Consider the following 15,316-nt stretch of genomic DNA (forward strand, 5'->3'; position numbering starts at 1 on the left):
CGCCTTTAATCCCGGACGTGCGGGTCCGGCCCGCGAGCCCCCTCGCGGGGCGCCGGGTTCGGCGGACCACCCCGGAAAGGGGAAACCCGGGACCCGCGGGTCCTCGGGCGAGCCTGCCTCTCCGGATCGGAGCAGGGGACTGGCTTCCCATCACGACCAAGTTTTTCCACCATTGTGAACAATGACAAATCCAGCCGTTCCCCCACACGGGGATGCGTTATTGGCATGAGGACCCAACGTGTAATCATTAATTTTTTTAAAAATCGGTGATAATTCACCTACATAAAGGGCTCGAAGACTTTTTTTTTTTTTTTTTTACATTTGTACGTCCCTAAGTAAACACTACCTAGACCGAGACATAAGACGTTAGAATCCAGGTATTACAAAGAGATGTCAAGTTAATCCCTCTTTAATAAGTGATTTTTATCCTTAATCTCCTGCTTTTTTTTCTTTTCTAAATTTTGCTCTTCATCTCTAAAGCATATTTTAGAGCTTAATCAGGCTCCGTTAAACCTAATAACAAGATGCTAACTCCAGGGCATCACGTGTTTGCTTTTTATTTATTGTGGACAGCAAGGAATTGCATGCTCTCTGTCATTTCGGTTTCTCGCCGTTGAGGCCTGACCTGAGAGTGGAAACCGTGTCCTAGCTGGTCGGCTGATGCAGAAAATAAATAAATACATAAGAGGATGAGGTACAAGAAAGATTGAGTGTTTCTGATGAGCCGGTAGTAGTAGGCAGGTTGCAATGTAGCTACTTTGGGAGGCCCGGTAAACGTGCAGTTATTAGTTTGTGTTGTAGTTTTTTTAGCAGTTACTTTTCTTTCTAGTCTTCTGGTGGCAGTGTTGCTTTAAAATACCGGCCCAAACCTCCCATGGGAGAAGTGAAGTATTCTTGGTAATATATGTTATAATCCAGTGAAAACTGCCCTCATAGAGAAGAAAGGCATGCTCTGCGGTTATTATGAAGATGTAATAGTGAAATTTGTGTGAGTTTTGGGAAGGATTGACTTTTACAGGATAATAAACAGTTTGAAAATTACTACCTTGATGCTTCATTACATGCTATCTCTCCTTTTTAACTTTGGGGGAAAAGTTAATATTTAATTGTATAGATCACTACTGTTTGGGGCTCATCCTTATTTCTTTGGAAGAAACAAGCCAAATTTTATACTTTAAGAAGGGCACATCAACACTAAGATAATTGATTTCATGTTGCAGCATAGGCCGTTACAGAAAGTCAACTCTTTGGCAATGCCAGGGAATTCGGAACTCACATCAAAGAGGAGACATGATTGTCACAAGGTCGTTTCATTGACTTGTACCAAGGAGAGGAGACCGGATTCATGTCCAGAGCTCTGCCTCTTGGAAGGGAGTCTTAGCCTTTGCTTAAATACGCTTCTTTGGTCATTTACATGTTGGTTTCTTCTCTGTGGTTGGCTGCACTTATCCCCGTTAGGTTCCTGTCAAGCTTACCTTGTTTACAGCTGTACCTGCAAAATGCTCTGCTACATTTTAACATTGAGCAGGAATAACATTTAGCAATAGCCTTTAGAACACCTCAGGCCTTGAGACCCTTGTCCTAACCACCTTCGTAATGCTGACTCCCTTTCTTTAGTGCTTGCTGGCTGGGAGTCAGGTCACCTTTCAGATGTACAGTCAGGGAGTGGCAGTTGAGCAGTCACATCTCTTGAAACTCTCTTGGCTTCTAGAATACCACAGTATCTCAATTTTTCTTTAAGTCTCTATGCACTACTTCACTCAAGTACTGTGTTTTTCCTTCATCTGGTGTTTAAGAGTTAGAATCCATCAGGCGCCTGACCCAAGTTCTCATCTTTTTACAACACAGTCTCTCCATGCTCCTCACTAGATACTGTTGCTTGAGGCAATTTCAGCAGTCAGAAGAGACATGCCTCAGTCTCCTACAGTCTTATCTACACACTTCCTTGTAGCTGTGCCCATATATTCTACCTTCTTCTCAGTTACAATGCACGACGGATTGTCTCTCTTATACCAATCCCTCCACATGCATATTAGATCCTATGCCCTCTTGCCTACTCAAAGACATTATTAATTCACCAATTCTGCTCCCTCCTTCAAGAATCGTTAGTTCTCTCCTTTCTACAGAATGCTGTATAGAAGCTTTTCTGACATTGTCAGAGAGAGGACATTCTAATTAGTTTGTTATTTATAAACTTGGTTGCTTCAAATTAGGTCATCATTTTTTACTCATGATACAATAAAACATTTCTCTTGGGAAAAGTGTGTCAGAATTTTTTAACATACACACAAATAGACAGCTGTAGTTAAATTTTAAATTATGCTGAACAAAATAAAATTTTTCTTTGGATTTGATAGCACCTCAGAATTTGTGTGTCTTAACTGTCATCGCGTCAATCAATTGGAAATGACTATACTATGTGCTGGGTGTTCTAGGTACTGATGATCCAGCTGTGAACAAGACATAATATTCATTCAGCGTCATTTGGATATTTATTGAAGACTTACCATGTGCAGCACTCAGTCTTCTGGGTACTTCTGATACATTGGGGGGGGGGCGGATGACAGAAATCCTTGCCTTTATGGATGTAGATTTTAGTGGGGGAGAAGAATATAAACAAGATAGATAACTAAAATAAGTATGTTAGAAGGTGATATTTACTTTGGAGAAAAGCAGTGACGAGAATAGGAAGTGTTGGGGAGGATGCAGATGTTTGAATTTTAAATAGCTGGTCACTGAAGACCTCATGAGAGGGTGACTTAAATGAGATTGGAGAGTGAGAGCCCTGCTGTCATGGAGATCCTATTAGAAAGAAGAAGATGGATGAGTATACAAATTAGATAATTTCAGGTAACAAGTGCTTCTAAGTCAACTGATGTGAAAAGAATGAGGGTGTGGTGAGACTATTTTGTGTAGTCAAAGAAGTTAGGTGAAATTTGACTATGACATGAAAGAAATATAGGAGTGAAATATAGGCAGAGAAAACTGCAAATGCAGAGGCCCTAGTACTGTTAAACATATAGAAGGCCAGCATGGCTAGAGCTTACAAATGAGTGAGATGTTAAGAGAATGAAGTTGGGGAGGCAGGTGGAAAGAGATTTATAAGATTTTATTTTAAATCAATGGGGAGTTTTATGTAGAGGGGTGGCTCCTTTGTGGAGAGTGGACTTTGAAAAGGAGCAGCAGGAGAAGCAGGGAGATGATGGTGGCTAAGGCTGGTTTGGTCACATTGGTAATGATGAGAAGTAGAAGATTTGGAATATGATTGGGGATAGGATAGGACCTCCCATTGGAATGAGTGTGAGGGTTGAGAGAATTAGGGATAATTGCTTTGCCTGGGCACCAATAGAGGGTGCTGTTTATTGAAATGGAGAGGTTAGTCTTGGAGATTAAAAATATGGAAATAAGTATGTGTATACGCGCGCGCGCGCACACACACACACACACACACACACAGGCATTTGACTTTTGCTAAGAACAGTCCTGTGATTTCAGGAGTCCCCAAAATTTAAAATGGTACTATGACAATAAAATGTCCTTTAAAGTGCAATTAAATATAATAGCCACCATTTAAAGAGTCCTTAGCATCAGGCACTGTCTCAGAGTGGTTTATTTGCATTACCTCATTTTAATCTTTAAGGTGGCCTTATAAAGGCAGTACTATTATTTTCCTCATTTTGTAGAAGAGCTGTATTTTGCTTTAGGTCACAGACCTGGTAAATTATTGGTGGAGTACTTAAACCTAGGGAGATGAGAATTTTCCTTCTCCTTTTCCTTTTCTGTCCTTCCATAAACCTCTTCAGTATCCTATTATTTGTCAGCTCTATTTTCACTTTTTTATATTGTCTATCTGTAACTATAAACAGTAAGTTGATTCTAAAAAAATGGAGAAAATAATAAATAGCATTTATATTATAGCTGTTGAGTGCTAGGCTAAGTAATGTGCTAGGATTTCAAGTCTTTTTTTGGAATTCAAATCACAGCCCCTTTACCTTTTGAAGGATGATACTTTCCAGTGTCGGCATCACCTTGATAGTATCCTATATGATAAAAGGCTAATATGCAAATCGACTGAACGATGGAACAACTGGTCGCTATGACACGCACTGACCACCAGGGGCAGATGCTCAACACAGGAGCTGCCCCCTGGTAGTCAGTGTGCTCCCACAGGGGGAGCGCCACTCACCCAGAGGCTGGGCTCACAGCTGGTGAGTGCAGTGGCAGTGGCAGGAGCCTCTCCCACCTCCACAGCAGCATTAAGGATGTCCAACTGATGGCTTAGACCTGCTCCCCACGCAGGGAGCGGGCCTAAGCTGTCAATCGGACATCCCCTGAGGGCTCCTGGACTGCGGAGAGGGTGCAGGCTGGGCTGAGGGACCTCCCCACCCCCGTCTCCCCGAGTGCACGAATTTCGTGCACCAGGCCTCTAGTATATTATATGAAGGTCTTTGTATGTCGACAATTGTAAACTGGTATTAAAGTATGCATAGATAATTTGTATTCATTAAAAAATTTTTTCTGTCTGTAGATATCATTAATGGGATTGGAAATTTTAAGTGCCTTTGTGGACAGATTATCAACACGATTTAAGTCCTACGTAGCAATGGGTAAGTTAACTTTATTTATTTAAAAATCATTGTAGGCCCAGCTGGTATGGCTCAGTGGTTGAGCGTCGACCTATGAACTAGGAGGTCACGGTTCAGTTCCCAGTCAGGGCACATGCCTGGGGTGTGGGCTCGATCCCTGGTGTGGGGGGGTGCATGAGGTAGCTAGCTGATCAGTGATTCTCTCTTATCATTGATGTTTCTATCTCTCTCTCCCTCTCCCTTCCTCTCTGAAATCAATAAAAATTTTTTTTTAAATAAAATAAAAATTATTGTAGGTTTTGACATACTGATTTTTTTTTCCATAGTTTTTAACAAAACTGTAAATGCAAAAAATGTAATTTTGTACAACTCGGAGATCTGCTAAGTAGCATTATAGTTTACCCGGACATAAAAAACTTTAAGCATATTCAAATAGATAATTATATTCCTTTTAAGACAAAGAAACAAAAGCAAGAAGCTTACTAAGTATAGTGGTAATAGATTTTTACTTTGTATTTTCAAAATTTTTACTATATTTTTACTCTTTTTGTAACATTAAAATTTATAATATAACTTATAGCACCACTTTTCAAGCTTTCTATGGTGAAGGACTAGTTCTTTCATTGCTCGTATGTTGCAGACCAATTTTGTAAAATGCAATAAAAATAGGTTATAGCAAAATGAAATGAAAAAATACAAGGCCCAATTTGTTATTATTAGATTTAACAAACAAAATTACTTTGGTCAGATTGTTTTAAAAACTTTATTTTATAAACACTCTCAATTTTTCTTACTGCAGACAATTTGTAGACTGGTCCTGGGCTACCAGCCATACTTTGAACAGCACTTACTTACAGTGTGTTTGCAAAGAGCATTATACCAGTACAATGCTCTTCTTTGTGTAGTAGTTAGGATTACAGAGTTGGCTCTGACCTATTTTCTAAACCTGAGTGACCTTCATATACCTTTGGAGTGCTTTGGTGAGTGGATTTCGTTCCTATTATATAGAAACATTTAAGGGTAACCTCAGATTACAGAGGCAGAGCTGCCTCAAACTGATTGTCAAACTGCAGTGGGAAGGCCAGAGAGGGTTGGGGGGCAGAAGGGAGGGGAGTAAGAGATCAACCGAAGGACTTGTATGCATACATATAAGCATAACTAATGGACATAAGACACTGGGGGGTAAGGAAGGGCAGGGATTGTCAAGGGCGGGGGGTGGGGGAAGGACACATATGTAATACCCTTTGTAATACTTATTATAATATTTTTTTAAAAAAAGAATAAAAAAAAAAAAAGAAAAGCACAAAAAAAAAAATAAGGGTAACCTCAGATGTTTGTTAATCTCTCCTATGGATTAAGTTAATGTCTCATAATGTATCATCACACTTATTTTTGAATTATCTTTGGTCAGCTTTTTTTCTTCATATTTTGTGTGCCATCAAATTCTGCCAGTTTCCACTTTTATTTTTATCGTCTAGCTATCCTTTCAGCAGAAGCATCTTAGTGAGTTTCCCTATCTTTATTGTTCCTTTTTAAATTAATTCCTGGTTCCAATTCATTCTCTGTGGGGTATCTTCTGAAAACATTTATTTTTACCACATCAGTCTCCTGCTTAAAATCCTAGGATAGGTTTTTAAATCTTTGCTCTGTGAACATGTTTTATTTATGTATTTTCTTAAAACATATTGAATCAATGTTTAACATTAGGAAGTTTTACATAAAAATTCATATTTATGATTTGTTTTGAAAGATTGGCCAATGTGGCAACCCCGACCTTGTATTCCCACATGTAATTATTGGTTGAAGCTGTGTTGTAGCTTCCCTTTTGTCTGGATCATGAGCTTTTCAGTTCCTAAGTCCTTCCCATCTCCTCTTGTCTCCTCAAAACTGAGAATGTCAGTTATAATACAGCAAGGTGGGAATACTGTAGTTCTTAGATCTGGTTCATTTTCTGTATTTCCCATACCTCTCTGGCTGTAGGTGTTTATGTTTGTGACCCCTGCCCTATAGTAGCTCCTATTATTAGTTGTTACAGACAGTAGTTAGACTTGAGAGTAATTCTAGGCATTACATATATCACTTATTTTTCAGACGCAAAGAGGGCCAGATGGGGTTTAATGTGCTGACTGGTCACATTGAGGCAGTGGGATTAAATGAGATAATTCAGTTCTTAGTATATAATTATATCTAACGTGAAGATTTATTATTGTCCTGGACTGCCTCTCAGACGCTATCAGAACCAGAGTCCCACAATAGCTAATTCTACAGATGTTGATGAATTTCTCTAGTGTTAACAATACATCTAAGCAAGATGAGAAGGATTTACATTGTTCCAATTGTCAGGTACTTGTGTTGCCTCATGATTAGGCTTATGATTATAATGAGGACTTCTTGTTTTATTACACAATCATTTCCTTAATTAAGCTTAAATATTGGAATGGCATCACTCCATTTGGTATAGTTGGCTTCTCACTCTAATCATTTCCTACCAAAAGGAATGTAATTTCTGTTCTCCTTAAGTGTTGTTGAGCTTGCTTTTCAGTTATATTTTATTAGAGTCATGAATAAAGAAGTAAAAACAGCCCTAGCAGGTTTGGCTCAGTGGATAGAACATTGGCCTGCGGACTAAAGGGTCCCAGGTTTGATTCCGGCCAAGGGCACATGCCTGGGCTTAATCCCCAGTAGGGGATGTGCTGGAGGCAGCCAATCAGTGATTCTCATCATTTTTGTTTCTCTCTCTCTCTCTCTCTCTCTCTCTCTCTCCCCCTCTCCCTTCCTCTCTGAAATCAATAAAGAAATATATATTTTTTTAAAGAAGTAAAAACAATTTGCTTACTTCATAACTTTTAATTTATGAAAACAATTACTATTTGTAATTTTGTAAAATATAGCTTATTTATTGTTTTTCCTCTCTCTCTAGTTATTGTAGCTTTAATAGACAGACTGGGAGATGCCAAAGACAAAATTCGTGATGAAGCTCAGATTCTGCTCTTGAAGTTAATGGACCAAGTAGCACCACCGATGGTAGGCCTAAATTTAAAATTTATATTTTGCTAATTATTGATGAAATATCCAATAAGGATAGATGGTAATCACAGCAAGTCAGTCCCCAGGGGACATGAAAGCTGAAATTTTAAACAATTAATTGTTGCTAATGCTTTAAAGAAGTTGAAATTTAAGATTAAATATCTATATTTAACTTTTTGGGGTTTTTTCCTACTCAAATGCTTTTTTAAAAAGCTAACTCGGAGATTTTAGTGACCTGACAGTATATTATTATTTTTTAGGATTTTCAGTTTTTTCTTACCTGCATTATTATAAAATGTTCATGCAAAAGCTTATTTTGAGAAATACTGAATGTTATGTTAATTTCTACAATTCTTACAAAGATAGGAAGAAATTTTTTTATTTTAACAAGTAGTTACTAATTGTATAAGGTATATAGTTTATGACAGTGACCTGTATTTTATGAATACAGTAAAAAAAAATTGCCCTTATGTGGAATTGTTTTGAAAGAAGCAGAAATTAGTTGACATGTACACAAACATTTAAACAGTAGCCCATGTTAAGTAGAAAAAGATCAGAATTTGCAATACACATAATGATATTACGTGTTATCATTTAAAATACTGTTTAAAAATTATAATATTACATGATTCATTAAAAAACCAAGAAGTAGTGCTTTGTAAAAGTAAACTGTTTTCCCAGATTGAACCAAAGTCCTTGTTAATAGTATGGTGGATATCCTTCAATCCTTGTTCAGTGGTTCAAATTTTAACTTGTTTTTGACGCTATTATCACAAATAGTACTATAGGAACATCCTTGTACATGTATCTTTAGACATAACTGTAAGTATACATATAGAATAATGTTCCAGAGGTGGTGTTACAGAGTCAGGTTTGTTTTGTTTTGTAAGCTTCCAAGTTACCTTCTAGAAAGTTTGACAGAGAGTGAGTGAGAGAAGAGAGAAATATATTAGTAGAACTGGAGACAAAATTCAGAAAGAATAGAGTCCAGGGAAAGGTGTGTGTGTGTGTACACACTTGAATTTAATAAATTATATTTCTAAATGTGGAGAAAGAATTGATTGGGACAATTGGCCATATAGCTGGAAAAATGAAGTTGGGTTTCTTTTTATACCAAACTCATGTAATTGTTTTGGATTATTTGTATAGGTTTATCTATGCTTTTTCTAAAATAAATTATAGTGGTTAGCAATAAAATGACTTGCTCAAATATGTTTCTGTATTTGGATCCAATCTTAAAAGAAGAAAAGCCTGAATTCTAAAATGTTGAAAAAGCCTGTTCCATGTGACAGTCTGTAGTAGTTGCTAGGCAACATTGGACCTTTTAAATGCTTACTGGACTATTGGACTTATAATGGTAGCATTGTTGTTGGAGATTTCTAAAGTTTAGAACAAATTCTGTCCTTGGAAATTTTAATGGTTTTGGATGTTGGACATAGTTTTTCTGAGAATAATTTAATTCTAAAGTGAAATATATGAAATAAAAAGTAAAAATATAATTAAGATATTAAAAATTGGGTGAGAGCAACACCAGTGAAAATTTGGCTTAGAAAAACTTGTAGAGAGTGAATAGTCTAAGGAGAAAATTCATTTACCAATAAGATTGGTAAGTTTGAGAATAGATAAAATATTTTAACATGAGTAACTTAATATTTTGTTATACATGTTTACTTTTCTTTCAAATAGCACATTTGGGAACAGTTGGCTTCTGGTTTTAAGCACAAGAATTTTCGATCTCGAGAAGGCGTGTGTCTGTGTCTTATTGAAACCTTAAACATGTAAGTTTTATGATTACTGAAAACAGCCGCCTGTGTTTTTCATTTTTCTTAAAAAAGTAATATCCATTTCACAGAGCTCGAGGAGAGCTATGGAAATAAATTTTAAGTAGTTATTAACTGATCTCTAGTACAAGAGTTTTTATTTTATTTGATAGCTTTGTTAATTTTTTGTTATCTTTCAGGTTGTTAATTTAAAATTATTAGTTATAAGAAGTGTTTTTCTTTTTTTTCTTTAGCATGTTAATAGTTGCTCCCCAAAGTAGATGGTAATATAGCAAATATGTTTATATAACTTAGGATCTACTTCTGTTCTGGACCTAGTTTGGAACTGGTTTTAACTCAGTGGTATTTCAGATATTGTAGCCATTTCCCCACCTGGGCTTTCTAGAACAGTGTGGGTGGTTTTGAAAATCATAGACTGAACAAGACTCCCAGGTAACTAGACAGTGAATCTGGTAGCTGTGTGCAGAGTCCTGACAGCATAGATGCCACAGGGCTCAGAGCTCCAATCTGAAGAAATTGTAAAGTGTAGTTTTGTTCTCTTTCTGGATTATTTTTTTAAGTTCTGTGCAACAAGATAGGATATATATAGTAGCTTTCAACTTTTCCTGTAATGTTACTTCCTTTCCTCTAACTATACCTTCATTTATTTTCTTTTATTCCTCTATGGTCCTTTCTGCCATCTAGAGCTTGTAAGTGCATTCAGTCTGCACAACTTTTGTGTTTTTTGGCTCTCCTGTCATTTGCTTTCAACCCATGACCTCACCAAAAATTAATACGTAAATATTTTATTGGAATGCAAATTTGAGATCCAAAGTCTAAAAAAAAATCACTATTTTCAAACAAAAGCTCAAATTTTCTTTAGTCATTGAGAGTTTGCCCGGTTTAAGAGTGCCATTGGTTGAACATTTTGCTCTGTTGGATCTTGTATTGACAATTTCATTGTTAGTCATGATTACTCAAGTTTGCATATTTGACATTGTTTAGAATTAGTTTTTGCTTGTGTCTCATACCTTCATGTTTTAATGATGTGTGCCCATGCTCTCTACCATATCTGTCTTATTAATACAGACAAGAAGAAAGCAGAGGATATTTGTTTACTATTTGATTAAAACCAAATTCTCTTTATTTTTTCAAATTATATTTAGTTTTGGAGCTCAACCACTAGTCCTCAGCAAGTTGGTACCACATTTGTGTATCCTATTTGGAGATTCCAACAGTCAGGTAAAATTTTATTTACATATTTAAGTGTTGACTAATTTTTTGGCTACAGCTTCTTTGTTAGTGCTCTTAGTCAATATTATTTTTATTTTTAAATTTATCTTTATTATTGAAAGTATTACAGATGTCCCCTTCTTAGTCTATTTTAAAAAGAAAAAGATGAGAGAGGGTAGAAAGGGGTTAGTGAAGATTTCACCTCATTTTTTAAACTTAAAATCTACCAAAGTTAGTTTTTAAGAACATATTATATTCACTTAAGTTTCTTGAGTTTGTTAGTTGTTAGCTAGTATTAAGGATAGATTGGACTTTTAAAGCATAATTCTTTTTTTTCTTTTTCTTTTTTAATTTTCACGTCAGGATAAGTTTTTCATTGATTCTAGAGAGCGGGGGAGAGAGAGGAAATCACTCATCAGTTGCCTTTTGTACGCACCCGAACTGGGATTGAACCTGCAACGTGGGGTGTGCCCTGACCAGGGATCGAGTCCTTGACTCTTTGGCGCTTGGGACAACGTCCCAACCCACTGAGCCACACTGGCCAGGGCTCAAATATAGCTCTTGAGTCTGAAAAATTGAGTAACAAGTAACTTGGATTTCCTTCTGTGGTCCTGGGTATTAACTGTGAGAGCAGGTTGTCTGCTCCCTTTGTTTCTGAGTGGCATAACAACGACTTTTTTGCAACAGTCAAAACCATATTTAACAGGGAATTTGTGCAGTGGTGTATCACTTGTTAGACATTTTTTTACCTGAGCTTCATATACTGTAGGCATAAATACAGGGATATGTTCTGGATTCCATCCCTTCTAATAGAGTTGAATCTTAGTTGTAACCTTTTTGGCACAGCTTGTGCATTTGGAAATACCCTGCATAAGGTTTTCCCTGCTTTTAGTCCCTAGCTAGCTGCTCCTCTGGAGGTTTGTAAGAAGTTCTGTCTCTTCATTTGCTCTCTGACAGTGAACTCTGCAGGGAAATTAGAGCTAGCTGTCTTCCAAATTCCAGTCTTTGGGCCACATTTTTTCTCTTTTAATTGTGGTAAAATATACACAACATAAAATTTATTATTTCAACCATTTTAAAGTGTACAGTTTATTGGCATTAAGTACACTCATTGTTGTGCAGCCATCACCACCATCCATCTCCAGAAGTTTTTCATTTTACCAAATAGAAACTGTCTTCCCATTAAACAGTAACTCCCCATTCCCTCCAACTCCTCATTTCCTCACAATTATATTTTACTTTCTCTCCATAGGAATTTGACTATTCTAGGTAACTTCATAAAAGTGGAACCATATAATATTTGTACTTTTGCATCTAGCATATTTTACTTAGTATAATGTCTTCAAGGTTCATTCATGTTGCAGCATGTGTCAGAATTTCCTTTTTAAGCCCTGACCGGTTTGGCTCAGTGGATAGAGTGTCGGCCTGCGGACTGAAGGGTCCCAGGTTCGATTCCAGTCAAGGGCATGTACCTTGGTTGCGGGCACATCCCCAGTGGGGGGTGTGCAGGAGGCAGCTGATCGATGTTTCTAACTCTCTATCCCTCTCCCTTCCTCTGTGTAAAAAATCAATAAAATATATTTTAAAAAAATAAAATAAAAATAAAATAAAAGCAATAAAAAGCATGTCTTCAGTTGAGAAAAAGATATTATTTAAAAAGAAGAATTTCCTTTTTAAGACTGAATACTATTTCATTGTATGTATATACCATTTTTTAAAATCCATTCATTCATGCATGGATATGTGGGTTATTTCCACCTTTTGGCTATTTTGAATAATGATATTGAGAACATTGGTGTATAAATATCTGTTTGTGCTCAGGCCATATTCTTTTTTGTTGTTGTTAATCCTCACCCGAGAATATTTTTTCCATTGATTTTTAGAGAGAGTGGAAGGGAGGGAGAGAAGAGAAACATCAATGTGAGAGAGACATATCAATTGGTTGCCTCCCACACATGCCCAAAGGGGTCTGGGGATTGAGCCTGCAACTGAGGTACATGCCCTTGAATGGAATGGAACCCACAACCCTTCAGTCTGCGGGCCGACACTCTAACCACTAAACCAAACTAGCTAGGATCAGGCCACGTTCTTGAAAGGCAGGAAAATGTATTAACCGTGGCAATGATTTGTATTCATTATTGGCAGTGCTTATATAATCTTATTACAAAAAGAAGACTTTTTAAAAGCCACTTTAATAACTTTTATTTACATGTTTTTTAGATTTTTGTTAAACCTTTTACAAGGTTTCTCTAGAGCAGTGGTTCTCAACCTGTGGGTCGCCAACCTGTGGGTCGCCACTCCTTTGGGGGTCGAACGACCCTTTCACAGGGGTCGCCTAAGACCATCGGAAAACACATATATAATTACATATTGTTTTTGTGATTAATCACTATGCTTTAATGATGTTCAATTTGTAACAATGAAAATACATCCTGCATATCAGATATTTACATTACGATTCATAACAGTAGCAAAATTACAGTGACGAAGTAGCAACGAAAATAATTTTATGGTTGGGGGTCACCACAACATGAGGGACTGTATTAAAGGGTCGCGGCATTAGGAAGGTTGAGAACCACTGCTCTAGAGGTTTCTTGGCATTCCTCTTTTGCGTGTGTTTTGTTATTGTTGTTGTTGTTGTTAATAACCTGCCAGAATCTCTTAGGAGTTTAGAGATACTAAAACCAACTTGGAGCTTCAAGTTTGTCTTCCTGTGTAATGTTACCTTGATGTGAAGTATTTTATTGTATCTCATATATTTTTTTTAAAGTTCTGAATTCTTTGGCAGGTGAGAGATGCTGCAATATTGGCTATAGTGGAGATTTATAGACATGTGGGAGAGAAAGTAAGAGTGGACCTTTCTAAGAGAGGAATTCCCCCTGCTAGGTAAGTCTTACTAAATTTTTGCCATTGATTTAAAAAGTTTTAATTTTATGTGTTGAGTTGGATTCAGTTTTTTGAAATGTTTTGAAATTCAAAAGATACAAGAGGATATATATAGGTTTTCACCACTTAAAAAGTTCTTAGTCGTAGCTGACTTGGCTTAGTGGATAGAGCATCGGCTTGCAGACCAAAGGGTCCTGGGTTCGATTCCAGTCAAGATCACATGCCCGGGGTTGCGGGCTCAATCCCCACTAGAGGGTGTGCAGGAGGCAGCCAATCAATGATTCTCTCTCATCATTGATGTTTCTCTCTCTCTCTCTCCCTCTCCCTTCCTCTCTGAAATCAATAAAAATAATTTTTTTTAAAAAAGTAATCTTTTTGGACACTGTTTCATTATATGCGCACGTGTTATTTACTTATTTAGAGAGAGAGAAACATTGACTGGTTGCCACAACCCCTCCCCCCTGCCCTGTATGCTCCCCAACTGGGGATCTAACCCACAAACTTTTGGTGTATGGGACAAGGTTCCAACCCACTGATCCCGCCCAGCCAGGGTGTAGGTAACTATCTTTTGATACCAGGCAGTATGGTCATAATTTGGAAGATGGTTTGAGCAAGGATTTAGTAAAAATAGTAATCCATTCATTAATTATTTTTTGAGTACCTGCTGTTGAAAGGTACTATACAAGATACTGGCTAACAGAAAACTATATAAGAATCAATCATTACCCTTAAAACCTAGTGAAATAAAAAAGAAGATCCTGAATCAGTAGAGTAGCAGCAATCAGGTTAACAACATTCCTCTTGAGGAGCTTCCAGTGTATCAGAACTTTTTTTTTCAAAGATACTTTTTTCTATACTACTTCTTAGAGTTTATATTTTTATTTAAGACATTATTCCAATTAGATTTTCTTTTTGTAATGAAATTTTAGATTTCAAGAGAGGAAGGGAGAGGAAGAGAAAAAGAGAAACATCAATGAAGAGAGAGAATTATTGATTGGCTGCCTCCTGCATGGCCCCTACTGGGGATCGAGCCCACAACCCTGGGCATGTGTCCTGACTGGAATCGAACCCAGGACCCTTCAGTCCGAAGGCCAATGCTCTACCCACTGAGCGAAACCAGCTAGGGCTTACCTTTTTATTATGGAAAATTTCAAACATATTAAACAGAATAGTACAATGAACCTTCATGTACCCCCTGCCCAGTTTCAACAGTTAACAACTGTGGCCAGTTTTTTATGTTATACCCTTACCTACTTACTTTTGTACTGTATTATTTTGAAGTAAATCCAAGTCATCATAACATTTCCTCTGTAATTATCCTATATTAGAGACCCGGTGCACGAAATTCGTGCAAGGGGCTTGGCCCCTGCCACTGCCACAGCTGCCTCTGCCTTGGCCCCCGCTGCCGCGGCTTCATCTGAAAGGTCATCAGGAAGGACATCCAGTCTAATTAGCATATTACGCTTTTTTTTAATTATAGATAATAAAAGGGAGAGCGCCGCTCAGGCAGCGCTAAGGAGCAGCGAGCCTGGCTTCTGGCTGAGCGACACTCCCACAGAGGGAGCGCTGTTCAGCCAGAAGCAAGGCTCATGGCTGGCAAGTGCAGCGGCGGTGGTGGGAGCCTCTCCTGCCTCCGCTGCAGGCGGCGGTAAGGAGCGAGGGGTCCCAGACTACGAGAGGGATGTCTGACTGCCGGCTTAGGCCCACTCCCCATGGGAGTGGGCCTAAGCTGCCAGGTGGACAGCCCCCAAGGGGTCCCAGATTGTGAGAGGGTGCAGGTGGGGCTGAGGACCCCCTTTCCCGCTGCCCCCCCCCCCCCCCAAA

General features: G+C 37.9%; 1 protein-coding gene across 18 annotated transcripts in view; it reads left to right on the forward strand.

Annotated features, from left to right (window-relative positions):
• CLASP2 (cytoplasmic linker associated protein 2) overlaps positions 1-15,316 on the forward strand; it is a 179,859-nt gene that overhangs the window by 40,527 nt on the left and 124,016 nt on the right. For 17 of the 18 annotated variants that reach the window (XM_023752930.1, XM_023752926.1, XM_023752928.1 and 14 more), the window contains 5 exons: positions 4,529-4,607; positions 7,507-7,610; positions 9,300-9,391; positions 10,540-10,615; positions 13,395-13,492. In XM_023752930.1, the coding sequence (XP_023608698.1) occupies positions 4,538-4,607; positions 7,507-7,610; positions 9,300-9,391; positions 10,540-10,615; positions 13,395-13,492 (440 nt within the window). In that variant the 5' untranslated portion in view covers positions 4,529-4,537. Of the gene's footprint in view, positions 1-4,528; positions 4,608-7,506; positions 7,611-9,299; positions 9,392-10,539; positions 10,616-13,394; positions 13,493-15,316 lie in introns of those variants that run through there. The other variant, XM_023752929.1, reaches the window with a different exon arrangement.

Source organism: Myotis lucifugus, unplaced genomic scaffold, assembly GCF_000147115.1.
Source record: "Myotis lucifugus unplaced genomic scaffold, Myoluc2.0 scaffold_39, whole genome shotgun sequence".
In the NCBI taxonomy this organism is placed as follows: domain Eukaryota; kingdom Metazoa; phylum Chordata; class Mammalia; order Chiroptera; family Vespertilionidae; genus Myotis; species Myotis lucifugus.